Source organism: Pseudophryne corroboree, chromosome 10 (assembly GCF_028390025.1).
Source record: "Pseudophryne corroboree isolate aPseCor3 chromosome 10, aPseCor3.hap2, whole genome shotgun sequence".
Taxonomy (NCBI): Eukaryota; Metazoa; Chordata; class Amphibia; order Anura; family Myobatrachidae; genus Pseudophryne; species Pseudophryne corroboree.
Window position 1 is genome coordinate 91,817,660 of NC_086453.1, and position 27,833 is coordinate 91,845,492.

The following is a 27,833-nucleotide window of genomic DNA, read 5'->3' on the forward strand; positions in this document are numbered from 1 at the left end:
GCAGGAGACAGGGCACAAAAGTAAAGCTTTCCGATCAGGTGGTGTGCACTGGCTCCTCCCCCTATGACCCTCCTCCAAGCCAGTTAGGTACTGTGCCCGGACGAGCGTACACAATAAGGGAGGAATTTTGAATCCCGGGTAAGACTCATACCAGCCACACCAATCACACCGTACAACTTGTGATCAAAACCAGTTAACAGTATGATAACAGAGGAGCCTCTGAAAGATGGCTTCTTAACAATAACCCGAATTAGTTAACAATAACTATGTACAATTATTGCAGATAATCCGCACTTGGGATGGGCGCCCAGCATCCACTACGGACTCCGAGAAATAGAATTATCGGTAAGTAAATTCTTATTTTCTCTATCGTCCTAGTGGATGCTGGGGTTCCTGAAAGGACCATGGGGATTATACCAAAGCTCCCAAACGGGCGGGAGAGTGCGGATGACTCTGCAGCACCGAATGAGAGAACTCCAGGTCCTCCTTAGCCAGAGTATCAAATTTGTAAAATTTTACAAACGTGTTCTCCCCTGACCACGTAGCTGCTCGGCAAAGTTGTAATGCCGAGACCCCTCGGGCAGCCGCCCAAGATGAGCCCACCTTCCTTGTGGAGTGGGCCTTTACAGATTTAGGCTGTGGCAGGCCTGCCACAGAATGTGCAAGTTGGATTGTGCTACAGATCCAACGAGCAATCGTCTGCTTAGACGCAGGAGCACCCATCTTGTTGGGTGCATACAATATAAACAACGAGTCAGATTTTCTGACTCCAGCTGTCCTTGCAATATATATTTTTAATGCTCTGACAACGTCCAGTAACTTGGAGTCCTCCAAGTCACTTGTAGCCGCAGGCACTACAATAGGCTGGTTCAGATGAAATGCTGACACCACCTTAGGGAGAAAATGCGGACGAGTCCGCAGTTCTGCCCTATCCGAATGGAAAATCAGATATGGGCTTTTGTAAGATAAAGCTGCCAGTTCTGACACTCTCCTGGCCGAAGCCAGGGCTAGTAACATGGTCACTTTCCATGTGAGATATTTTAAATCCACCTTTTTTAGTGGTTCAAACCAATGAGATTTTAGAAATTCCAAAACCACATTGAGATCCCACGGTGCCACTGGAGGCACCACAGGAGGCTGTATATGCAGCACTCCCTTAACAAAAGTCTGGACTTCAGGAACTGAAGCCAATTCTTTTTGAAAGAAAATCGACAGGGCCGAAATTTGAACCTTAATAGATCCCAATTTGAGACCCATAGACAATCCTGATTGCAGGAAATGTAGGAATCGACCCAGTTGAAATTCCTCCGTCGGAGCACTCCGATCCTCGCACCACGCAACATATCTTCGCCAAATGCGGTGATAGTGTTGCACGGTTACTTCCTTCCTTGCTTTAATCAAAGTAGGAATGACTTCTTCCGGCATGCCTTTTTCCTTTAGGATCCGGCGTTCAACCGCCATGCCGTCAAACGCAGCCGCGGTAAGTCTTGAAACAGACAGGGACCCTGCTGAAGCAAGTCCCTCCTTAGAGGTAGAGGCCACGGATCTTCCGTGATCATCTCTTGAAGTTCCGGGTACCAAGTCCTTCTTGGCCAATCCGGAACCACTAGTATCGTTCTTACGCCTCTTTGCCGTATAATTCTCAATACTTTTGGTATGAGAGGCAGAGGAGGAAACACATACACCGACTGGTACACCCAAGGCGTTACCAGCGCGTCCACAGCTATTGCCTGCGGATCTCTTGACCTGGCGCAATACCTGTCCAGTTTTTTTGTTGAGGCGAGACGCCATCATGTCCACCATTGGTCTTTCCCAACGGGTTACCAGCATGTGGAAGACTTCCGGATGAAGTCCCCACTCTCCCGGGTGAAGGTCGTGTCTGCTGAGGAAGTCTGCTTCCCAGTTGTCCACTCCCGGGATGAACACTGCTGACAGTGCTATCACATGATTCTCTGCCCAGCGAAGAATCCTTGCAGCTTCTGCCATTGCACTCCTGCTTCTTGTGCCGCCCTGTCTGTTCACATGGGCGACTGCCGTGATGTTGTCCGACTGGATCAACACCGGTTTTCCTTGAAGCAGAGGTTCTGCCTGGCTTAGAGCATTGTAGATTGCTCTTAGTTCCAGAATGTTTATGTGAAGAGACGTTTCCAGGCTCGTCCACACTCCCTGGAAGTTTCTTCCTTGTGTGACTGCTCCCCAGCCTCTCAGGCTGGCGTCCGTGGTCACCAGGATCCAATCCTGTATGCCGAATCTGCGGCCCTCCAATAGATGAGCACTCTGCAACCACCACAGAAGAGATACCCTTGTCCTTGGAGACAGGGTTATCCGCTGGTGCATCTGAAGATGCGACCCTGACCATTTGTCTAACAGATCCCTCTGGAAAATTCGTGCATGGAATCTGCCGAATGGAATTGCTTCGTAAGAAGCCACCATTTTTCCCAGGACTCTTGTGCATTGATGTACAGACACCTTTCCTGGTTTTAGGAGGTTCCTGACAAGCTCGGACAACTCCTTGGCTTTTTCCTCCGGGAGAAAAACCTTTTTCTGAACCGTGTCCAGAATCATCCCTAGGAACAGCAGACGAGTTGTCGGCATTAACTGGGATTTTGGAATATTCAGAATCCAGCCGTGTTGTTTTAGCACTTCTTGAGACAGTGCTAATCCCCTCTCTAGCTGTTCTCTGGACCTTGCCCTTATTAGGAGATCGTCCAAGTATGGGATAATTAATACGCCTTTTCTTCGAAGAAGAATCATCATCTCGGCCATTACCTTTGTAAAGACCCGAGGTGCCGTGGACAATCCGAACGGCAGCGTCTGAAACTGATAGTGACAGTTTTGTACAACGAACCTGAGGTACCCCTGGTGTGAGGGGTAAATTGGAACGTGGAGGTACGCATCCTTGATGTCCAAGGACACCATAAAGTCCCCTTCTTCCAGGTTCGCTATCACTGCTCTGAGTGACTCCATTTTGAACTTGAACTTCTTTATGTACAGGTTCAAGGACTTCAGATTTAGAATAGGTCTTACCGAGCCGTCCGGCTTCGGTACCACAAATAGAGTGGAATAATACCCCTTTCCCTGTTGTAGAAGAGGTACCTTGACTATCACCTGCTGAGAGTACAGCTTGTGAATGGCTTCCAAAACCGTCTCCCTTTCGGAGGGGGACGTTGGTAAAGCAGACTTCAGGAAACGGCGAGGCGGATCTGTCTCTAGTTCCAACCTGTACCCCTGAGATATTATCTGCAGGATCCAGGGATCTACCTGCGAGTGAGCCCACTGCGCGCTGAAATGCTTGAGACGACCGCCCACCGCCCCCGAGTCCGCTTGAGAAGCCCCAGCGTCATGCTGAGGCTTTTGTAGAAGCGGGGGAGGGCTTCTGTTCCTGGGAAGGAGCTGCCTGTTGGTGTCTCTTCCCCCTTCCTCTGCCTCGTGGCAGATATGAATATCCCTTTGCTCTCTTGTTTTTAAAGGAACGAAAGGACTGCGGTTGAAAAGTCGGTGTCTTTTTCTGTTGGGGAGTAGCTTGAGGTAAAAAGGTGGATTTCCCGGCTGTAGCCGTGGCCACCAAATCTGATAGACCGACTCCAAATAACTCCTCCCCTTTATACGGCAAAACTTCCATATGCCGTTTTGAGTCCGCATCGCCTGACCACTGTCGCGTCCATAAACTTCTTCTGGCCGAAATGGACATAGCACTTACCCGTGATGCCAGTGTGCAGATATCCCTCTGTGCATCACGCATATAAAGAAATGCATCCTTTATTTGCTCTAAAGACAGTAAAACATTGTCCCTATCCAGGGTATCAATATTTTCAATCAGGGACTCTGACCAAACTACTCCAGCACTGCACATCCAGGCTGACGCTATAGCTGGTCGTAGTATAACACCTGTATGTGTGTATATACTTTTTTGGATATTTTCCATCCTCCTATCTGTTGGATCTTTAAGTGCGGCCGTCTCAGGAGAGGGTAACGCCACTTGTTTAGATAAGCGTGTGAGCGCCTTATCCACCCTAGGAGGTGTTTCCCAGCGCGCCCTAACCTCTGACGGGAAAGGGTATAAAGCTAATAACTTCTTTGAAATTAGCATCTTTTTATCGGGGGCAACCCACGCTTCATCACATACATCATTTAGTTCTTCTGATTCAGGAAAAACTATAGGTAGTTTTTTCACACCCCACATAATACCCTGTTTAGTGGTACCAGTAGTATCAGCTAAATGTAACGCCTCCTTCATTGCCAAAATCATATAACGTGTGGCCCTACTGGAAAATACGGTTGATTCGTCACCGTCGCCACTGGAATCAGTGCCTGTGTCTGGGTCTGTGTCGACCGACTGAGGCAAAGGGCGTTTTACAGCCCCTGACGGTGTTTGAGGCGCCTGGACAGGCACTAACTGATTGTCCGGCCGTCTCATGTCGACAAACGACTGCTTTAGCGTGTTGACACTATCCCGTAATTCCATAAATAAAGGCATCCATTCTGGTGTCGACCCCCTAGGAGGTGACATCCCCATATTTGGCAATTGCTCCGCCTCCACACCAATATCGTCCTCATACATGTCGACACACAGCAGACACACAGGGAATGCTCTTAACGAAGACAGGACCCCACTAGCCCTTTGTGGAGACAGAGGGAGAGTTTGCCAGCACACACCAAAAGCGCTATATATGACAGGGATAGCCTTATAATAAGTGCTCCCTGTATAGCTGCTTTTATAATATAATTTTTGCCACTATTTTGCCCCCCCTCTCTTGTTTTACCCTGTTTCTGTAGTGCAGTGCAGGGGAGAGACCTGGGAGCCGTCCTGACCAGCGGAGCTGTGTAAGGAAAATGGCGCTGTGTGCTGAGGAGATAGGCCCCGCCCCTTTTCCGGCGGGCTCGTCTCCCGCTCTTTAGTGTATTCTGGCAGGGGTTAAATATCTCCATATAGCCCCGGAGGCTATATGTGAGGTATTTTTTAGCCAAATAGGTTTTCATTTGCCTCCCAGGGCGCTCCCCTCCCAGCGCCCTGCACCCTCAGTGACTGCCGTGTGAAGTGTGCTGAGAGGAAAATGGCGCACAGCTGCAGTGCTGTGCGCTACCTTTAGAAGACTGAGGAGTCTTCTGCCGCCGATTCTGGACCTCTTCATGTTTCAGCATCTGCAAGGGGGCCGGCGGCGAGGCTCCGGTGACCATCCAGGCTGTACCTGTGATCGTCCCTCTGGAGCTGATGTCCAGTAGCCAAGAAGCCAATCCATCCTGCACGCAGGTGAGTTCACTTCTTCTCCCCTAAGTCCCTCGTTGCAGTGATCCTGTTGCCAGCAGGACTCACTGTAAAATAAAAAACCTAAGCTAAACTTTCTCTAAGCAGCTCTTTAGGAGAGCCACCTAGATTGCACCCTTCTCGGCCGGGCACAAAAATCTAACTGGCTTGGAGGAGGGTCATAGGGGGAGGAGCCAGTGCACACCACCTGATCGGAAAGCTTTACTTTTGTGCCCTGTCTCCTGCGGAGCCGCTATTCCCCATGGTCCTTTCAGGAACCCCAGCATCCACTAGGACGATAGAGAAATATATATATATATATCACTACTGCAGCCGGACAGGTATATATTATATAATGACGGACCTGCTGGACACTGTCAGCAGCACTGCAGACTCCTAAAGTAAGCTACTAGTAGTATCAAGAAGATAGAAAAAAAAAAACACCACAGGTAGGTGGTATACAATTATGGATGGACGAGCGACTGCCGACACAGAGGTAGCTACAGCCGTGGACTACCGTACTGCGTCTGCTGCTAATATAGACTGGATGATAATGATATAAAAAATATATATATATCACTACTGCAGCCGGACAGGTATATATTATATAATTAATGACGGACCTGCTGGACACTGTCAGCAGAATGCGTTTATAGAATAAAAACACCACACGACGAGTGTTTAACTTTTTCAGGCAGACAATCACAATATACTGGTGGTCAGACAGTGGTCACTGGTCAGTCACACTGGCAGTGGCACTCTGGCAGCAAAAGTGTGCACTGTTAAATAATATGTACTCCTGCTACTGCTCCCCAGTCTCCCCCACAATTAAGCTGTGTGAGCACTGAGCACTCAGCACAGTCAGATATACATAGATGATGCAGCACACTGAGGCTGAGCACAGATATGGTATACTGTTACTGTGTCACTGTGTATCGTTTTTTTTCAGGCAGAGAACGGATTATATTAAATAATAATATAATAAAAAAACTGCACTGGTGGTCACTGGTCAGTCACTAGTAAACTCTGCACTCTCTGAGTACTCCTAAGCTCCAGTAAATCAAGTGTCTCACTCTCACTCTCTCTCTTCTAATCTAAATGGAGAGGACGCCAGCCACGTCCTCTCCCTATGAATCTCAATGCACGTGTGAAAATGGCGGCGACGCGCGGCTCCTTATATAGAATCCGAGTCTCGCGATAGAATACGAGCCTCGCGAGAATCCGACAGCGGGATGATGACGTTCGGGCGCGCTCGGGTTAGCCGAGCAAGGCGGGAAGATCCGAGTCTGCCTCGGATCCGTGTAAAAAGGCTGAAGTTCGAGGGGGTTCGGATTCCGAGGAACCGAATCGCTCATCACTAATAGTAGTGTCCTATATGCTACCACAGTAGTGCTCTATATGCTCCCACAGTAGTGTCCTATATGCTCCCACAGTAGCGTCCTTTATTATCCCACAGTAGTATCCTATATACTCCCACAGTAGTGCTCTATATGCTTCCACAGTATTGTCCTATATGCTCCCACAGTAGTGACCTATATGCTCCCACAGTAGTGCTCTATATGCTTCCACAGTTGTGTCCTTTATGTTACCACAGTAGTGTCCTATATGCTCCCACAGTAGTGCTCTATATGCTCCCACAGTAGTGCTCCATATTTACAGTAGTGCATCTGGAAACAGGTGTACTTACGGGAACCTCTCTCTTCAGTGCCGAATGCAGCATTTCCATACGGACACAGACAGATTGTTAACTGGTTTAGGCACAGGGAGGCTGCTGGCAACAGCCTGCCTGCTTCGAGGGACTTAGGGGGGAGTAGTGTCCGCCCTGAGGGGTACGAGCCACTATCTCCGCTAACAGGATACTGAGCTCCTGAGGGTGCTGATCGTTAGCCGCCTCAGGCGACCGCTCACTCCCGCAACATGCCGCCACCCCCTAACAGAGCCAGAAGATCAGAAGGTGGTGAGATATGGCGGCACAAGGGTAGGAGCACAGCTCTGAACGGCTGCACTCCGGGGAAGGCTCAGTGGCACACAGTGTTGGCGTTATGAGGGGTGTCCTGAGCAAGCGTCTAAGTACCCTAAACTGGTCACAGACACTAACCGGAGACTGAATCCCCAGGTTAGCGACAGAATCCTCAGTACACAGACGCTAACCGGGGTCTGAATCCCCCAGCTAGCGACGGAATCCTCAGGCCAGTATAAAGAATTTGTGCGGGAAGACGCGCCATCTTCAGGGGGCGGAGCTTCTCCTCAGAGAGGACCCAGCAGCGTTCAGCGCCATTTTCCTACCTGCAGTTCCTGTACACAGATGCTGACAGGGTAAACGGTCCCTCCACGCAACTCCAGCTATTCTGTGCGGTACCACGGGGGGGAGCTGTGTAAATACTGTGTAGTCTATTAAGGTACACAGTAAGCGCTAGATAGTTGTATTATATCTACCTCAGGAAGCGCTGTGTGTGGGTTGGCTCCAATCTCTGTGTCTCTCTGTGTCATACTTGGGTGGAAACTGTGTCTACAATTCCCTGTGTGTGTGTGGGTGTTTATTATCTCCCATAGCCATGTCTAGGGACTCTGTGTCATATTCTGCAGAGGATGTTTTTTCTCAGGAAGAATCCATTCCATGTACACAGGAATGTACTGTCTTGTCTCAGATCCCTATGGTTGAGCCCGAGTGGCTGACCTCCATTAAAGGAATGATCTCTCAGATTTCTACTATGGTAGCACATACTGAGACAGAAACTCAGGTGTTAAAGAATTCTATGGCAGTTTGGTCAGGTTCTGTTCCTATTCCGGCAAGACCCCCTAGCATGTTCCCACAGAAACGTGCACTTGCCCAGATTATGCAAGATGACATGGATACCGACTCTGATACAGCAGACGGTGATGGGGACGTGTTAAGGGGGGCAGCATCCCTTGCAAAAGGGGTGCAGCTCATGATTGAGGCCATTAGAGATGTGTTAAACATTACTGACACGCCACCTGAGCAGGTTGAGGAGGCTTACTTTACTGACAAGAAGACAGCCTCGCTAACCTTCCCTGCGTCTAAAGAATTAAACACTTTATTTGAAACGTCCTGGGAAAACCCGGAGAAAAAATTCCAGATCCCCAAAAGGGTTCTGGTTGCCTTTCCCTTCCCTGAGGAGGATCGAAAAAAATGGGAAAACCCACCCATAGTTGACGCATCTGTCTCCAGACTGACAAAAAAGGTGGTTTTACCTGTCCCTGGATCTACCGTGTTAAAAGAACTGGCTGATCGTAAGAGTGACACTACACTCAAATCCATATACACTTCTTCGGGAGTGGCGTTAAGGCCCACCATTGCCTGTGCATGGATTTCTAAAGCCATAGTAAAGTGGTCAGGCACATTACTAGAGGATTTAGATACAATGGATAGAAGTGACATTGAATTGTTTTTACGTAACATACAGGATTCTGCGGGGTTCATGGTGGATATCTGCCATGTCGGTCTCGGCTCGCAGGGGACTCTGGCTACGCCAATATTCTGTAGACGCGGAATCCAGGAGAAGTGTGGAGACCCTACCCTACACAGGTCAGGCTCTATTTGGGGAAGCATTGGATGCGTGGATTTCCACGGCAACCGCGGGTAAGTCACCTTTCCTTCCCAGTGCTACACCTTCTACGAGGAAACCTTTTTCCCCAACTACATCACAGTCCTTTCGGCCCGTTAGAACAAAAAGGTCCAAGCCTCATACCACCTTCTTTAGGGGTGGTCGTGCAAAATCCAAAAAGCCTACACCCGCAGGCTCGCAGGACCAGAAACCTGCTTCTGGTTCCTCAAAATCCTCAGTATGGCGGTGGACCGCACAGCCTAGAGGACGGGCTGGTGGGTGCAAGACTCAGACGTTTCAACAACGTCTGGGTGTCATCCGGCCTGGATCCCTGGGTACAGGATATTGTGTCCCAGGGGTACAGACTGGGGTTTCAAGAACTCCTGCCTCACCAATTCTTCAAATCAGGCTTGCCAGCATTGCTGGCAAGCAGGGGGATCCTGCAGGATGCCATCCAAAAATTGGAAATGTCACAGGTCATTGTCCCAGTTCCACCACGGTTGCAACGCAAGGGTTACTATTCGAACCTTTTCGTGGTACCGAAACCGGATGGTTCGGTCAGACCTATTTTGAACTTGAAGTCGCTAAATCCTTACCTGAGGGAATTCAAATTCAAAATGGAGTCTCTGAGAGCGGTGATCTCAGGTCTGGAGGAGGGAGAGTTTCTGGTATCCCTGGATATCAAGGATGCGTACCTCCACATTCCAATTTGGCCGCCGCACCAGGCTTATCTCAGATTTTCACTGTTAGTCACTATCAGTTTCAGGCACTGCCGTTCGGCCTCTCCACAGCACCGAGGGTGTTCACCAAGGTGATGGCAGAGATGATGGCTCTCCTCCGCAAACATAATCCCATATCTGGACGATCTACTGATAAAGGCGTCGTCCAGGGAGTCGTTGTTGCAGTCCATTGCTCTCACGACTCATCTGCTCAGGAAACACGGTTGGATCCTGAACCTTCCAAAGTCACATTTGGAGCCGACAAGGAGATTGTCTTTTCTGGGGATGATACTCGACATGGAAGTGCAGAGGGTGTTTCTGCCAGAGGAGAAAGTGTTGGTGATTCAAGCAATGGTCCGGGATGTCCTGAAGCCAGCCCAGTATCGGTTCATCAGTGCATTCGTCTTCTGGGGAAGATGATTGCCTCCTATGAGGCTCTACAGTACGGAAGGTTTCATGCTTGGTCCTTCCAGCTGGATCTCCTGGACAAGTGGTAGGGATCTCACCTACACATGCACCTGAGGATACATCTATCGCCGAAAGCCAGAATTTCACACCTCTGGTGGCTTCAAATGTCTCACCTTCTGGAGGGCCGCAGGTTCGGGATTCAGGACTGGATCCTTCTAACCACGGATGCAAGCCTGCGGGGCTGGGGAGGAGTCACTCAGGGAGAAGCCTTCCAAGGAAGATGGTCAAACCTGGAACCAGTCTTCCGATAAACATTCTGGAACTAAGAGCCGTCTACAACGGTCTTCTCAAAGCGGCTCATCTTCTGCCAGATCGAGATATTCAAGTGCAGTCGGACAATGTAACGACGGTAGCCTACATAAACCGACAGGGCGGAACGAAGAGCAGAGCTGCAATGTCAAAGGTAACAAGATTTATCCTCTGGGCAGAAAAACACGCATTGGCGCTGTCAGCAATCTTCATTCTGGGAGTAGACAACTGGGAAGCGGACTTCCTCAGCAGACACGATATCCATCCCGGAGAGTGGGGCCTCCATGCCATAAAGTTGTTCACGGAGGTGACAAATCTTTGGGGTGTACCTCAAATAGACATGATGGCTTCCCGTCTCAACAAGAAGCTTCGGAGATACTGTTTCAGGTCGAGAGACCAACAAGCAGAGCGCAGTGGACGCCCTGGTGACTCCGTGGGTGTTCCAGTCAGTGTACGTGTTTCCTCCACTTCCACTAATTCCAAGGATTCTAAAACTCATAAAGAGAATAAGAGTTCAGGCGATCCTCATTGCTCTGGACTAGCCAAGAAGGGCTTGGTACGCAGATCTTCTCGATCTACTACTGGAAGATCCGAGGCCTCTTCCTCTTCGGGAGGACCTGTTATAACAGGGGCCATTCGCTTATCAAGACATACCGTGGCTACGTTTGACGGCATGGAAGTTGAATGCCAGATATTAGCTCGGAAGGGCATTCCAAACAAGGTTATTCCTACCCTGATACAGGCTAGAAAAGGAGTAACGTCTAAGCATTACCATCGCATTTGGAATAAGTATGGCTCTTGGTGTGAATCCAAGAAGCTTCCTACGGTGGAGTTTCAACTGGGACGGTTTCTCCTCTTCCTGCAAGCAGGTGTTGATATGGGTCTAAGGTTGGGATCCGTAAAGGTCCAGATTTCGGCCCTATCCATTTCCTTCCAGAAACCGCTGGCTTCCCTCCCTGAGGTTCAGACTTTTTGAAAGGGGTTCTGCACATCCAGCCTCGCTTTGTGCCACCTACGGCACCCTGGAATCTTAACATGGTGTTACAGTTTCTCCAATCGGATTGGTTCGAGCCTTTACCGGAGGTTGAGGTCAAGTTTCTCATGTGGAAGGCTGTCTCTTTTTTGGCCTTAGCTTCTGCTAGACATGTGTCGGAGTTGGGGGCCTTGTCTTGTAAGAGCCCCTACTTGATCTTCCATGAAGATAAGGCTGAGCTCCGGACACATCAGCAGTTTCTTCCTAAGGTCGTGTCGGCTTTTCATATTAATCAACCTATTGTGGTGCCTGTGGCTACTGACTCCTCAATTACTTCAAAGTTCTTGGATGTGGTAAGGGCTCTGAAAGTCTATGTGAAGAGGACTGCTCGTCACAGAAAATCGTACTCTGTTTATCCTGTATGATCCAAAGAAAATTGGGTGTCCTGCTTCTAAGCAGATGATCTCTCGCTGGATCAGGTTCACTATCCAGCATGCGTATTCTATGGCAGGACTGCCGTGTCCAAAATCTGTTAAGGCCCACTCTACTTGTAAGGTGGGTTCTTCCTGGGCAGCTGCAGTGTTGTCTCAGCTTTACAGCTTTGCCGAGCGGCTACTTGGTCTGGGTCGTACACATTTGCAATATTCTACAAGTTCGATACTTTGGCCTCTGAGGACCTTAAGTTTGGTCAATCAGTTCTGCAGGAGCCTCTGCGCTCTCCCTCCCGTTCTGGGAGTTTTGGTACATCCCCATGGTACTAATGTGGACCCCAGCATCCTCTAGGACGTAAGAGAAAATAGAATTTTTATTACCTACCGGTAAATCCTTTTCTTGTAGTCCGTAGAGGATGCTGGGCGCCCGCCAAGCGCTTCGTTATCCTGCAGTAGTTACTTGATTCAGTGTGACTTTGTTCTTAGTTAAGTACTGCGTTGTTACTTGGTTAAGTAATGTTTCAGCTATTACTGAGTTTCAAGCAGTTAGCTTCGTTTGCCTTGTTTGTGTGAGCTGTTATGAATCTCGCTACTATCTGTGTATTTCCATCTCTCGAAGTATGTCTGTCTCCTCTAGACTGAGTCTGGTAGGAGGGTCATAGAGGGAGGAGCCAGCCCATACTCTCAAACTCTTAAAGTGCCAATGGCTCCTGGTGGACCCATCTATAGCGCATGGTACTAATGTGGACCCCAGCATCCTCTAAGGACTACGAGAAAAGGATTTACCAGTAGGTAATTAAAATCCTATTTTTCACTCTAATACCGACAAAACAAAATAACAGTAAACAGTAATAATAGTATTAAGTACTTTGTATTCTCCTGCATATTCTTAGGGTAGGTTTATCTTTAAAAAAAAAAATATGATCATCTAACTGTTCTGTGATGAAATAAGAAGCAGCACAGCATTTTTGCAGATTATTATTTTTATTTACCCATGCTTAATATTTAATGTCCAAAATAATCAGGGCTTGAGCAAGCAATGGCGGAATCAGGAAGAGCCTTTGTGGACGCTCCCATAGGTATAGCCTCAGATGCGATAAATAATTAATTTCACTCAGTGAAGAAAGACATTACTTCTGTTATTACAACAATAGATCTGGAGAGTGATACTTTGCATACTGTATTTTCTATGGATTTGCCAGCATTAGATATTTTTACTGTTTAGTAATATATTTTTTCTGTTTTTTATTTATTTTTGACCAATTTTTAATTTGCAATAACTTGGCAGTACGCAGTAAGGTAAATGTTTTTCTTATTTAATCCTGTTGCCAAATTCTGCCAAGGTAATTGAAACTGGAAAATAAGTCAGGACTCTAAGGGCCTAAATCATATTTGTATGCAAACCCCCAATGGTTTGCGTACAAATACAATGTTTGGTGGTCTGTGCCGGTGCAAGACCCATTCAGCGAACAGAACGGGTCTCGCAATGTCACTCACAGACCCCTGTCGGCTGCAGCATGATTGACATGGTGCTGCTCTTGGGGGGCGGAGCTGGGATGGCATCTGGCACTGTTCTTCAAAACAAGGGTGTGTCGCTCCAGTTTAGAAGGCGTGACAGGTCCAGGGCCTGCATCGCCGGACTCAGACTGCCTGAACCCAGGTATCCGGATCCGACAGCCAGCCTGGGAAAGTTTCATCTTACGCAGGCTGGCCGGTGTCTGGAAACATCATGAATCGTGACCGATGGTTGCGATGGTGATCCAAGCTTTGTCCGTGGATGGAGCACTCCGGTCTCGCTTATGCTAACAGGAGGCTTCTATCTCCTACAGATGCCTCCTGCTACATTTGATTGTTAATGACATGGAATTGCACAGCCGCTTCCTTGTGGCTGTGCAATTGCATCCAGACATGAATCAGAACCTAAGAGCAGAACATTCTTATGCTGATGAATTGGATTGCCGTGGCAGGTCTCTCCAACCTGGTGTTTTATACAACCGGAGCCCGAGGCACAGCTGATTACATATGCTTGCATAGTAATAAAGGCTTATATTCACCTATATGAAGGATTATATACATATTTGTTGTTCGTCCACCCTTATTAGTAGGATTGTTTTGCTAGTTGTCAACATCGTCAGGGTACAGTTGCCTATAATTGGGACGAATGACACATCTGGAAACAGGTATACTTACACCTTCGTCCAACTTTACATAAACTGCATGGCCAATAATTCCGTTTGATTAGTTCACATGCTTCGCCAAAAGATGTATGCTTTACTCCTCATCAAGCCCCAGAGAGATTCTGGAGAACCATATTTTGATTATATAGCTAATATTTCTTCCCAGTTTTACATTGCTGTAAGTTCTATGCAGCCCTTGCATTGTACGTGAATTTCGGCCCATCTAGTGTCTGAAAAGATTGCTCTTAGTTAATGACACAATAAGCAAATTGTTTGGATTTAAAGGCAAATCTAAGACCTGATTGGAAAGTGGGTGTAGGGTTGTGCTTTGCAGTGGTATAGACAGCAGGCAGAAGGGATGGCAAGGTTCTTTATTACTGCAATAAGGAGAGTAAGAATGCTGCAAGTGGATTGTGGGCTGCTTCTGGCCTCTTTCCAGGACTCCAAAGATTCATTTGTTAGATTAAAAGCTGACACCATTTAGAGCAAATCTATTTAATTAAGCACACACTGTACAATACAGTACATTAAAGTGGTAGGTTTTGTATTATCATTGGAATCGTTGAAAATAAGCTGGTCTATTAGGATAAGTTGGAAAAGAATCAACGTCCCTTCAATGTCACCCTCTTGGAGATGCAATCTTCTATGATTGTCTTCTAAATCATATTATACTCCAGGGCGGTTACTTGTGTAATGCTCAAGGTCATTGCTACAAAATTTCCAGTGATAGCAGTGTCCTTCCGTTATCCCAGAACCACTATGCCATCCGAGTAATGTAAACAACTGGTATATCTCTCTGTTGAAGCTTCAGATCTCTTGAGCGAGTGACACCATAACATGATGAAAGACCTTTACAGCTGTCATCCACTATATGGAGAGTAAGGAAACAATATTTATGTAATCCATTTCATACTCTTCATATACTTAGTATCATCGGTGGCTCCTATCTTGGTGGAGGAGGAGGGCTGCCGCTGGCGATGCTGCTAGGTCTCCGCCACCTTGTCACTGCCGTCGCCTGAGCCCTGACACCTGTACTATGCACAGTTCACAGACGCCGGGACCCGGCGCATGCACACTTGCACAGTAGTGGTGACGGTACTACGCATGTGCAAAACCACAGTTTCTATGGACTGCATTGGCTACAGTACATAGAAGCCAGCTAGGGCTGACAAGGCAGGGAGCTGGCTTCCTACAGAAATCCAGCTCTCTGTCTATTGCAGGCTTGTCTGGCAGACCCGGAGGGAGAAAACACCTCCCAATGGGACTGCCTGCAGTGTCTGTGACTGGCAGGTACGACTTGCAATAGGAAGTCACTTCCAGTCACAGTGAAGCCAGTGCAGTCTCACGGACTGCATCTGGCTTCACTGACACTGAGCTGGGTTGCGGATTTTACCTGGGGGTGGGGCTGCAGTCCAGCAGTCCAGCACATAGGTAAAAACTGAACTGCCACTGCTTAATATACTACAGCTTAAATTTACTAAATTCTATTTTGGAGCATTTTCTTTAAAAAAAAAACAAAAAAAAAACAAAGAGAATACTTATCCCAACATGAATCCCTGTTTCCTCTCCTTCTATAAAGTTTACAGTGATTATGTTATTTGTTGTGACTGCCACCATGCAATATATGGTATATGACTGCCACCATGCAATATATGGTATATGACTGCCACCATGCAATATATGGTATATGACTGCCACCATGCAATATATGGTATATGACTGCCACCATGCAATATATGGTATATGACTGCCACCATGCAATATATGGTATATGACTGCCACCATGCAATATAATTGCAATATTTTACAAATCGATTGGCTCATACCCAAATGATAAATAGTTCTTGGCTCCCTTTGCCTGGTCCCTCACAATAAAACATGGTGGTTGTATTGGGTGTGTATTGCGTGACCGCCTGTCAGCATACCGACACTGGCATCCCGGCACCGGAATGCTGGCGGGGGGGCGAGGGCAACGAACTCCTTGCTGGCTCGCTGAGCTCGCCATGCTGTGGGCTCGGTGGCGACCTGTGGTAGCCACGGGTTCTATTCCCACTCTATGGGTGTCGTGGACACCCACGAGTGGGAATAGTCCCTGTTGGTCGACATGCCGACCGCCGGGATTGTGAGGGTGCGGGATGTAGGGGGAGGTCTCCTGACCACCGGTCACATGACTACATCCCGTTGTATTGGTGACTGCAGACTTGATGCACTATGCTTGATCTCGTTGACCTTCATCTGTAGTTCAGTATTTATTATAAGGCTCTGTAACTCTTTTCTCTCTCTCTCTACAAGATCCATATGTGAAAGCATCTCTAATCTGTGAGGGAAGGAGGCTGAAAAAGAGAAAAACATCTATAAAAAAGAACACGCTGAACCCAACCTATAACGAGGCCCTTGTGTTTGACATTCCTAATGAAAATATCGACCATGTGAGCCTCACCATCGCTGTCATGGATTATGATTGGTAAGGAAGCCAGGTGTTTCTTATAAATTATTTGTGCAAGCGGACAGAGGCTGAGTCAAATATCTCAGCAACTTCTGCCAAGCAGACATGCTGGGAGCTGCAGCTCATGAAAAGTTGGTCAATAATAAGCTATTAGAGCAGGGGTATTTAACGTGCGGCCCTCCAGCTGCTGCAGAACTACACATCCCACCATGCCCTGCCACAGTTTTGCTATTAGGGCATGCTGAAAATGTGACAGGGCAGGCTGGGATATATATGTAATACAGGTTGAGTATCCCTTATCCAAAACGCTTGGGACCAGGGGTATTTTGGATATCGGATTTTTCCATATTTTGGAATAAATGCATACTATAATGAGATATCATGGTGATGGGACATAAATCTAAGCACAGAAGGCATTTATGTTACATATACATCTTATACACACAGCCTGAAGGTCATTTTAGACAATGGGGGTAATTCCAAGTTGATCGCAGCAGGATTTTTGATAGCAACTGGGCAAAACCATGTGCACTGCAGGGGAGGCAGATATAACATGTGCAGAGAGAGTTAGATTTGGGTGGGGTAAGTTCAATCTGCAATCTAATTTGCAGTGTAAATATAAAGCAGCCAGTATTTATCCTGCACAGAAACAAAATAACCCACCCAAATCTAACTCTTTCTGCACATGTTGTATCTGCCTCCCCTGCAGTGCACATGAGGGGTAATTCCAAGTTGATCGCAGCAGGAAATTTTTTGGCAGATGGGCAAAACCATGTGCACTGCAGGTGTGGCAGATATAACATTTGCAGAGAGAGTTAGATTTGGGTGGGTTATTTTGTTTCTGTGCAAGGTAAATACTGGCCGCTTTATTTTTATACTGCAATTTAGATTGTAGATTGAACTCACCACACCCAAATCTAACTCTCTCTGCACATGTTAAATCTGCCTCCCCTGCAGTGCACATGGTTTTGCCCAACTGCTAAAAAAATTCCTGCTGCGATCGACTTGGAATTACCCCCATGGTTTTGCCCAGTTGCTATCAAAAATCCTGCTGCGATCAACTTGGAATTACCCCCAATATTTGTTATAATTTTGTGCATTAAACAAAGTGTGTCTACATTCACACAATTCATTTATGTTTCATATACACCTTATACACAAAGCCTAGAGGTCATTTAATACAATATTTTTAATAAATTTGTGTATTAAACAAAGTTTGTGTACATTGAGCCATTAAAAAACAAAGGTTTCCCTTTCTCACTCTCACTCAAGAAAGTCCGTATTTCGGAATATTCCGTATTTCTGAATATTTGGATATGGGATACTCAACCTGTAGTAAGTATTAAAAATGTATTTCTAGTTTACTTACGAAATTATGCAATTTTTAAAATGTTATTTATTTAGAGGGACAGTAGGAGTGATCATGTAGGGGGGTTGTACACACCCACGCGGTTATGGCCATACCCACACACAGGGCCTGATTTGTGTTTGTACGTAAACCAAAAAAAAAGCACAGAACTTTGGGTCCAGAACAAACCATGTTTCAATGCAAGGGGAGCAAATAAATTTCTCCTCTCCGGCAGCAATACTGCCAGAGTCTATTGCGCATGCGCAGGTCTCCGGGAACATGGCGCCCGCACCTTGTTCACGGGGACACCTCCAGTGCGCATGTGCAAATCACTCGGAAATGGCCGCAGCGGTCATTTTCCGAGTGATTTGTGCCCGCACAGCAGGGCTGCCGTCGCTGGGACTCGAAGGGTAAGTATAATATACTAGGTGATTCATCGCGCCCTACGGGCGCTCTTCACACCGTCGTAAAGGGCTACGCCCCTGTGCGCTGAGGGATGATGGATGGGGCAGGAGGTGTTGGGCTTGTTGGAGTTGTGGGTGTGTGTGGCAGGGGGATTGGGGAGGGTATGTCCGAGGCTGGCATAGGTGGTGGAGTTCCATATGGGGTGTGTGGGTGGATGGTGAAGGGTATGGGGGGCTTTGTAGTGTTCATGGAAGGGGTGTTGAGCTGGGTAGGGGGAGGTTGATGGTTTGTTGAGGTTTCGTGTGAGCTGCAGGGGTGGTGTATTTCCATAAGCTGTGTGTCAAGTATGGGGCTACAGTGTTTGGTGGATGTTATTTTGAGGTGTTGTGGGTGTTGGGCAGGTGTATGTTGTGTGGATGTGGGGTAAAAGTGTACATGGTATGTTGTTTATATGTGAAAGGGGGTGGGTGTAGTGAGGTGGAGGTGTGTGTGTTGGCGTTGCCCAGGGATTGAGGTATTGACTGTTTGTGGGGAGGGTTGTTGTAGGTGGTGCGTGTGGTGGATGTTTGATTGTAAAATGGCCTTATGGATGGGGATGTTGGTGCAGAGGTGGTGGTATAAATGGGGTATGTGGATGTTGGGAGTGGTGGAGGGTTGGCAGTGGGGGGTATGAAATTTTTGAAGGGGAAACGGATGTGCTGTGTGTGAGGGAGGAACATGTGGTGTGTAGGTGGGTTGAGAGGGAGTGTTGCGTTTGGCAGGGTGTGCATAGGTGCTTAGGGGGTTTTGTGGGTGTGGTGGGGAGGTTAGATGGGTTAGGGATTGAGGATGTATGTGTTAGGGAGTGTGAGGTTTGGCTTTGGATTGTTGATGGTGGTGAAGGTAATGTGTTTGGTGTGGTGGTGTGTGTGAGTGTTAGTAGGTTTGGCCTGTGGCCCTGTAAGATGCTGGGGAGGGTGAATGAGTGTGTATGGGCTGAACCGTGGATGGTGGCCGGTGACTGCGTATACAGGGGCAAGGGGTAAGGGATGGTGTAGGTGGTGTAGTACTTGTTGCATTTGTGTTTGTGCGGTACACGGGGACAGGGGTGGGTGTTGGAACGTGGCATGGGTGGGGGAGTTGCACATGGGGAGTGTGGTGGGATGATGGAGGGTATTTGGGGTGGGCTGCTGTAAGGAAGGGGGGGTGCGGAGTGAGTTAGGGGGATGGTGCATGGGGTAATGGTTGGGTGGTGTATGTGTGGACGGTGGATGTTAGGTATGGGGTTAGCTTGTTTGGGGGATGTGCTTGTGAGGTGCAGCTGATGTGGTGGAGGTGGGTGAGGTGGAGTTGCGGGTGGGGTTGTTTTGAGGGGTAGGGGTTTTTGGGTGGTGGTTGTGTTTTATGATGTAGGTAGCGATAGCATGCAGAGAGGGATGGTGTTGTGTGCAGTGCATGTCGAAGATGGTTTTATGTGAAAGGGTCGTGTGGATGGGGGTGATGTTTTAGAGTGGTGGGTGGAAATGTGGTGTGTACATGATGTGAGTGGTGAAGGGTTTGCTATGGGGGGGATGGCAATCAGGGTGGGTGAAGGCAAAGTGTGTGTGTGAGGGAGAAAGGGCTGGTGGACAGGTAGGTTGAGAGGGGGTGCAGGGTGTGGCAAAGCCATGTGCCAGGTGGTGTTGGTAGGGGGGGGGGGGTTAGGGAGTATGCTGAACTGTTATTGTGGGATCTGGGGTGTGTTTGGAGGGTGCGTCTATTGTGTTTTTGTGGGAGCGGTGGGTGGATTGTTTATGTGTGTGGCAAGGTGAAGAGGATGTGGTGTTAGGGTGTTTGTTGGGGGCAGAGGTGTGTTGTGTTAGCAGATGTTGGAGTTGGAATTGGCGTATTAGTGGGTTTAGGCTATGGGGGTAGTGTTGTGGGGTAGATGGTGTTTTGATGGTTTGACCGAATTAGTTGGGTGCAGAGGGAGGGAGGTGGGTGTGCGATAGGGTTAGGGTGGTGTGTAGATGGCTTGTGGAGAGTGTTGAAGGGAATGTGTGTGGTGGAGTGTTTTTTGTGAAGGATACGTAGTTTGGGGTGTGGTTTGCTGAAATGCTGTGGGTAATGATTTATGGTCCTTGGGCAAGTGTGTGGAGAGGGGTCACTGCCTGTATATGTTTTTGCGTAGGGGTGAGGGATGGGGGTGGTGATAGGAGGTGTAGTGTGGGATGGAGTTGGGTGGCAGGGGGATGGGGGAGGGGGTTTGAAGTTGGCATGGGTGGAGGAGGTCCACATAGGATGGGTGGTTGGATGGTGGAGGGTTTTTTGTGGGGTTTGTGGTGTGTGCATGGGAGGGGAGGAGAGGGGGTGGCAGGATTAGTCAGATGGGTAAGGTTGTGCTGTGGTTGTGTTGGATGGGTGTTGTATTTGTGGTGGCTGGGTGGGCGGTATGGGTGTATTGCGGTTGTGGGATGGGCTTGCGGTGTGCGCTGTGGTGTTGGCCAGGTGGTTGCGTAGGTGTGGGTTTGTTTGTTTGTTAAATGCAGTGTTGTGTGTGTTAAGGTTGTTTCCCCTAGTGGTGTGAAGGCAATGGGGGAAGGGGTGGTTGTTGTTGGGTGGTGGTGTAGCAAAGATGGGTAAGGTGTTTTGTGTGTGTGTTGGGGGTAGGGGAAAGGGAAGTGGAGGGTGCGTGCGTGTTGTTAGGTGTGGATGGTGAGTGTGTGTGTGTGTGTGTGTGTGTGTGGAGGGGGGGGGGGGAGAGGAAAAAGGGGGGGGAGAGGGGGGAGGCAGTGGAGGGTGCATGCATGTTAGGAGTGTGGAGGGTGAATGTGTGCGTGGGGGGGAGTGGAGGGTGCGGGCGTGTTGTTAGGAGTGTGGAGGGTGAGTGTGTGCGCGTGTGTAGGGGGGAGGGGACAGGCGTGTAGGGGGAAGTGGAGGGTGCGGGCGTGTTGGTAGGAGTGTGGAGGGTGAGAGTGTGTGTGTTGGGGGAAGGGGAAAGTGAAGTGGAGGGTGCGGGCATGTTGGTAGGAGTGTGGAGGGTGTGTGTGTGTGTAGGGGGGGGGGAAGGGAAGTGGAGGGTGCGTACGTGTGGGTAGGAAGGTGAGTGTGTGTGTGTGTGTGTTGGGGGAAGGGTAAAAGGGAAGTGGAGGGTGCGGGCGTGTTGGTAGGAGTGTGGAGGGTGAGTGTGTGTGTTAGAGGGAGGGGAAAGGGTAGTGGAGGGTGCGTGCGCATTGTTAGAAGTGTGGAGTGTGTGTGTAAGGTAGAAGTGGTTGCCGTGTATGTGGTGATAGGTGTTGGTATATGTGGGGCCATGAGGCTGCTACTTGTTTCCCCCCTTGTGATGGAGAGGGTGCGAGTGGGGCTTGGTGCAAGTGGTAGGATGGGTGATATGGTGGGCACGTCATACGCAAGTGGGTGAGTGGGGGCGCTGTCTGCACAACACGGGGTACCAGTAACACAGGCCATAGCTGTACATGCGGCATCACCCTGACAGCACACCGCACCTGACTCTGTACCAGCATTATCTCTGTCGCTGCTGCTGCCTCCGACCCGGCGACCCCGCTGGATGTTTGGAAACAGATTCGTCGGGTCGGAGGCAGCAGCGGGGAGAGAGATATAACGCTGGTACAGAGTCAGGTGCGGCGTGCTGTCAGGGTGATGCCGCATGTACAGCTATGGGCAGTGTTTCTGTTACTCCAGGTTGCGGACGGCGGGTCCCAGGCAGCGTGTCAGTGGCTGCATGTGGGAACAGGCGACGGGCTGGTGCGGAGGGAGGGGTGCGGGTGTCAGTGGGCTCCCGGGCAGTGTGTCCCGTCTGTGCCATCGGGTGCTCCCCCCTAGCTCTGCACCCCCCACCGCCGGCCCTGTTCGCCGGGTCATACAGCCGAAGCGGCCTGCGCTCCCCCCACCGCCGGCCAGTGTGTGCAGCGGTAGTGGGGAGGGGGGGAGCGATGTGTGCGGGCTGGGTGTTAGCCGTCAGTGTGTGGCCGCGGCTGCACTCTTACAGATGGTAGGGGATGTTAGCGGCGGCCTCGGTAGCGGGTGTGTGTCCCGCTGTGGTGGGGAAGGTGGGTGTGTTAGGTGGTGGTTGGTGTTTGCAGGGGAGGGGTGGTGTGGGGTGAGGGTGTCTGGGTGTCCATACGTACCTTGCAGTGTGGGGCGTCAGTTCACTGCTGGAAATGGTCTGTTGAATCTGTGGCTGGTGGTCCCTTCTGTGGTGTGCTGACACTGAGCAGCTACTGGCCTGTCCAAGTCCGCCCAGGTCTGTGACTCCACCCAGCGTTAGAAATGCAGCCACAGAGTCACAGGGCTAATATATAGGAGATGGGTGCAGTGTGTGTGGTGTGGGCTCCCCTGGACCCAGGGGCCCGTGTGCACCACACACACTGCACCCATTATAGAAACGCCTATGCTTCTGCCTGTGCAGTGGGTAGAGTGGGAGCGATCAAACTAATCGCACCCTGAACTCTGGATTTGCCCCTGGCTATGGGACACGGTGGCGCCCTCCAAATCTACGTGGCACAGAAAAAACTTTTTACATTAATTTGTATAAGGGTGTGTGGTCACATCTCCCACGATTAGGACACTCCCCCAAAAAAGTACCTGGGCCACCACAGCTCTCTACACCCCTGGTCACATGAAACAGAAGAAAGGTGGACACAGGCAGTGTAGTGCTATTTTGCCTCCTGTGACATCATGTGCCAATTTTTGTTCTTTCCATTTTCACAGGTTATACCCCTTTCCCAGGTTATTGCACGTGAATCCACAGCAACCCGGGATTTTGCATAGTTTGAAAGCAAACTCTACTCGGGACTAAGCCAATTCCTGTGCCTCATATCTCAAAGGGGTATTAGTGTACTTGAGTGAGGGTGAAAGGGGATAACAAATATGCCCTTCTGATGATAGGATCTGGGCTACAAAGTCATTTATTACAGTATGTGGAGCATCTGCAGACAAAAAATATGGCAAATTGTGCACCCAATAGCAAAAATTTGTATTTTGAAGTGTGATTTTAGTGTTTGCTGCAACCGCATCCTGAATATGGACCATCAAAGCTCCATCATTGCTCTTTCACTCTGGAATTGATGGTGTGCACCTGTATGATCACAGAGGACAAAGAAGTAAACTTCAGCCAAAGAGTTATTTAACTATATATATGTGTACACCACAGTAGGTCACAATTTTGCAGTAATGCAATTTTAATTTTGTTTGTACAGTATAGGTCACAATGAAGTCATTGGAATGTGCCGTGTGGGCAGTGATGCAGACATGCCTGGCAGAGAACACTGGAATGAGATGCTGGCAAACCCTAGAAAACCAATTGAACATTGGCATCAGTTGGTTGAGGTAAATGCACCCTGTTTGGAACATGACTACAATTGGCAGCCCTCCATTACAGATTGAAAAGGGCTCTAATTTGCACACCTTAATTAGGTAGTGAGGTGCTACTCTGCTTGAGACTTAGTAAAGTGTACAGAGGGAAAAGGTAGCAGGTGCACTATCTCACACTAGCTCAACCTGTAGTAACCAGAGGCACTTAGCATATTCCTGGCCAGGGCTATGAGCTTACCCACCGCATCAAGGTAGCCTCTCACCCTGTTTGGAACATGACTACAATTGGCAGCCCTTCATTACACCTAGCCACTACTTTCAATCCATGTGGCTACCATGAGAGGACATTGGAAGTCATAGATTATGAGATAGTCTAATAGAATTTGGAGTATAATATATAATATGGCGCCTCTTCATGTATTTTCCCTATATACATTTTGGGCAGACGTAAGCTTGAGTAGGCACCCTCACAATACCATTTGCACTTTACTTACTTTGCACTGAGCACTAAGTTCACTTTCACACAAGACTTTTTAACCTGTTATACATTTGAGCCTAAATCATGGACATTCATGGACAGTAATCAACTGTGTTTGTTCTTCACAGGAGAAGGCACTGACCAGTTTTGTGACAAAATCTTCCCCGCCTCGGGAGAAGCCGAGCATAGTAGTGGACAATACACAGTCTGATTAGTTGCTTCCACTACCTAGGAAAGGAGAAACAGATCAGGAGAGCTGTAAGTATCTTGTGTCTCAAATCCCCTCACTCTGCACCTTTCCATCTCTACACCTACAGTACGTGCCTTTACTTATAGCATACTTTTTATTGGTGCCCTCCTGACATTCCAGGGAGTGGAATTCCAGGAGGTTCAGAAGCATACCATTGTAAATTGTGTCATTTGGCGCCCTGCTACCATAGCATAATTTGGTTAATTGCGCACTATTCCATATGGGCAGAGCCAAGTTTTAAAGGTTCGCTATAAATTGCATGATCACGTATCTGTCACGCCTATATTACTGAAGTGGGTGGGTTTCAGACTTTATAGTAGAGTAAGCAAGTATGCTTACAGCAAATGCTGATTTGAATGGGAAATTTGCCTGATATAACTCTATGGGGGTCATTCTGACCCGTTCGCTCACTGCGTTTTAATGCAGCAGAGGGAATGGGTCCCTACTGCGCATGCGCCGGCGCCGTAGTGCGCCGGCACATGCTAGACGGCCATAGGCCGTAACAGGGATGCGATCGCCTCTGCCTGATTGACAGGAAGAGGCAATCGCTGGGTGGGAGGGGGCGGAACGGCGGCATTTGGCCGCCGTTTAATGGGTTTGGTCCGGCAAACGCAAGCGTGGCCTGACCAAATGAAGGGCAGCCCGCAGCGGCTGCGTGACATCACACGCAGCCGCTGCGGCCCGGGGAGCGATGAGTAGCTCCCGGGCCAGCACACTAAAGCTGCGCTGGCCGGGAGCTACTCTTGAAGTGCAAAGGCATCGCCGCTGTGCAATGCCTTTGCACTTCTGCGAGGGGGAGGCCGGACTGACATGCGGGGCGGGCTAGCCCTGTGCTGGGCGTCCCCCCGCGTGTCAGGGAAGAAGATCGTAGCTGTGCTAAATTTAGCACAGCTATGATCAACTCGGAATGACCCTCTATTGCTACTGACTTCAGGAAATGAGGAGGCTGCTGATTTAAGGAGTATTTTTCCAAAAGTTATTAAACCCTATAAGTGCACAGTCCAACATTCTAAATGTTATCAGTAATCATTATAATGTCAGAAAAAAAACACTACGCTGACACTTATTTCCCACAGCAATGAGCTTTTTAATAAGTTTCCTGCTAAATAAATGTTAATAAACACACAGCCTTTATAAAGTACGAAGCAATTATGATAACGTATGACCCACATCTGTCTAACGTGACATCCTCAGTACATTATCTGTCACATATATCCTTACCAGGTCCAGGACAGGCTGGGTAATGGCTATCCCTGTTACAGCGCTGAAACACACATTTGTCTTCCCACACTTTGGTTATACAGTTTCTGATCTATTCCTGTGATGTAATGTGCTGTAAACTAATTTCAAGCTGTGGAAATTGCCTGTTATAGTACATTTTATAGAGAGAACTCGTTAAGGTTTGATGTAAGAGGGCGTTTTGGGAATCCATGTTACCAGCAGTGGAAGTGACTGAATGTTCCGTGTAGGTAAATCACAAAGTCTGATTATCTGCAAGATGGGATTGTGCAGAAATATCAAACTTAAGGGTATATATACTAAACCTTGGATGGAGATAAAGTGGATGGAGCCACCCAGCCAATCAGCTCCTAACTGCCATGTCACAGGCTGTGTTTGAAAAATGTCAGTTAGGAGCTGATTGGCTGGTACTTTATCACCGTCCATGGCTTAGTAAATAGACCCCTTAGGGTTAAACTAAAGTGTAGTAAATTGGACAGAGGACATTAATGTGAGCTCTGTTGATTGATCTACAGTAAGAAGATAGACAGTCAATATGTTGACCCCAAATGGTCGACATGCAAATGGTCAACATGCAAAGGTCGACGTGTTCAAAAGGTCAATATGACAAGGGTTGACAACTTAACACACATATGGTCATGGTTATTATGTTTTTTTTATTTCTTTCAACTTTTTTATCATTTACCATCCACCTGGACTGTGATTAGGAATAGTAATCTGTGCTGAGCGCAGCGGTAGTGGCACCATGCCCGAAGTGTGGCGTGTAAAGTGAGCCCACAGGGTACACGTATCCACTAATTTGGCTCCGATAGGGTGAAACATTCAAAATTACACAAAAAAACTTCCTGTCGATCATTTTTACTGTCAACTATTTCCATGTCGACCTTTTGTACCTGTAGACCTTTTCTGTTGTCTACCCTTTGATCCTGTCCACCCTTTGCATGTCAACCATATGTGGTCGACCTATTGACTGGCTGTCAATTTAGTGTAGACCTATTGAACCACACCCGTCTCCCAGGCAAAGCTCTGAACCCAAACATTTCTCTGGGCACCACCAAGGAGTGAGGCTTCTGAGGGCTGTGGGCTCTCGATAGGGTGGATGTAGATTGTGTTTTTATTCTTTGATAAGTGAGAAATATCAATCCCATTCTATTTGCTCTGAATTCTTTATTTGAATAATCAGCAGTCCGGAGTCCATTGGAGTTTCCAAAAAGGTGTCTTGAGTTAGAAATGTAATTTAGCTGAAGGTACTTTGGTGGAATTATCTGTTCTCCTTAGCAGTCCGGTGTACCACATAGAGTCACATTATCACTATAGTTGAGCACCCTGCAATCCAGGCTGATCTGTAATGCCGCCACCAAACCATTAGCTCATTTGAAGGTGAATAAGCAACATAAAGTCCACCAAGGTCCATTATGTTGGCTAATTTCACATAGGAGAGCAATCCCTATAATGCAGAATGCAGCAGTTGTTGGTCTTTAAAATCTGCAGTGATATAAAGATACTGATGCATGCAAACAGGTGGTTTACTGTATGGTAGTAAAAGGACCGAACACCGTGGGACACAGTAGGATAAACCCATGTTCACCTTTGTGCAATAGAGCAATCCATATAACTCAGTCACTACAAGACGGCCAGTTGTCGGCCTATACAGACTATATAAGTACAGACCGAGAGCAAAGACATTTTCTTTACTTATTTCATTTCTGATCAACATATCCCTAATGGGAATATGTACATCCCATGTAAACTTTGCTATGTTTGGGAAATTACAATGTTTCATATCTACACACAAGACTACAGAGAACAACTTAACGTGTGGTAAAGCTGTTTGACATTTTTATATCACCATCCTCATTATGTACCACATCCCTAATGTAGCAAATTGGTGGTCTCCCCTGAAACGCCCTGTTACCTGTTAGCTGGGCCATGCTGCTTATTTGAATGCATGACCTGTGTCTTCCAAAGTAATGCTTAATCCTCTAACATTAACTGAATGAGTTGAGCTTTCTTGTGGTGTGAGGCTCCTTGCTTTAGAAGTTGTGTGGAGGGGATACATTTAATTTGCCGGCTGTTGGGATCCCGGCGGTCAGGATACTAACGCCAGAATCCCGCCAGCCGACAATGCCGCCAGCCCGGCACAAACAAGAATCCCGGCACAACAGGACTATTCCCACTCGTGAGTGTCCAAGACATCCATGGAGTGGGAATAGATCCCACAAGGGGACTCTTTGCACTCGCCCCACTGCCGGCATTCTGGCGGGTGGGCTGCCGCTGTCGGGATATTGACAGCTGGCATCCCGTCCGCCGGTAAATCATACTGGGCGAGATTAAAATTTCTGTTCCCTCCTCCCCGGGGGTAGTGAGCTGAAATGCATGTAAAGAGACCCGTTGGGGCGCCCAAACATGTCTTTTTACCCTCGCAACCATTACTTTAGTTGGGTTTAGGTGTTCTGCGCGCCTAAACCCAAGTGTAATGGACGCGATCAGTGCGATAAGTGGGGACATTTTAATATCGCCCTGCAATCTCCTGTCACTTTAGATGGG

General features: G+C 48.2%; 1 protein-coding gene across 5 annotated transcripts in view; it reads left to right on the plus strand.

Annotated features, from left to right (window-relative positions):
- The window catches only part of SYT3 (synaptotagmin 3), a 475,850-nt gene that overhangs the window by 411,121 nt on the left and 36,896 nt on the right, over positions 1-27,833 (plus strand). For all 5 annotated transcript variants that reach the window (XM_063942589.1, XM_063942592.1, XM_063942591.1 and 2 more), the window contains 3 exons: positions 16,121-16,292; positions 23,205-23,334; positions 23,926-24,055. In XM_063942589.1, the coding sequence (XP_063798659.1) occupies positions 16,121-16,292; positions 23,205-23,334; positions 23,926-24,012 (389 nt within the window). In that variant the 3' untranslated portion in view covers positions 24,013-24,055. The remainder of the gene's footprint in view (positions 1-16,120; positions 16,293-23,204; positions 23,335-23,925; positions 24,056-27,833) is intronic.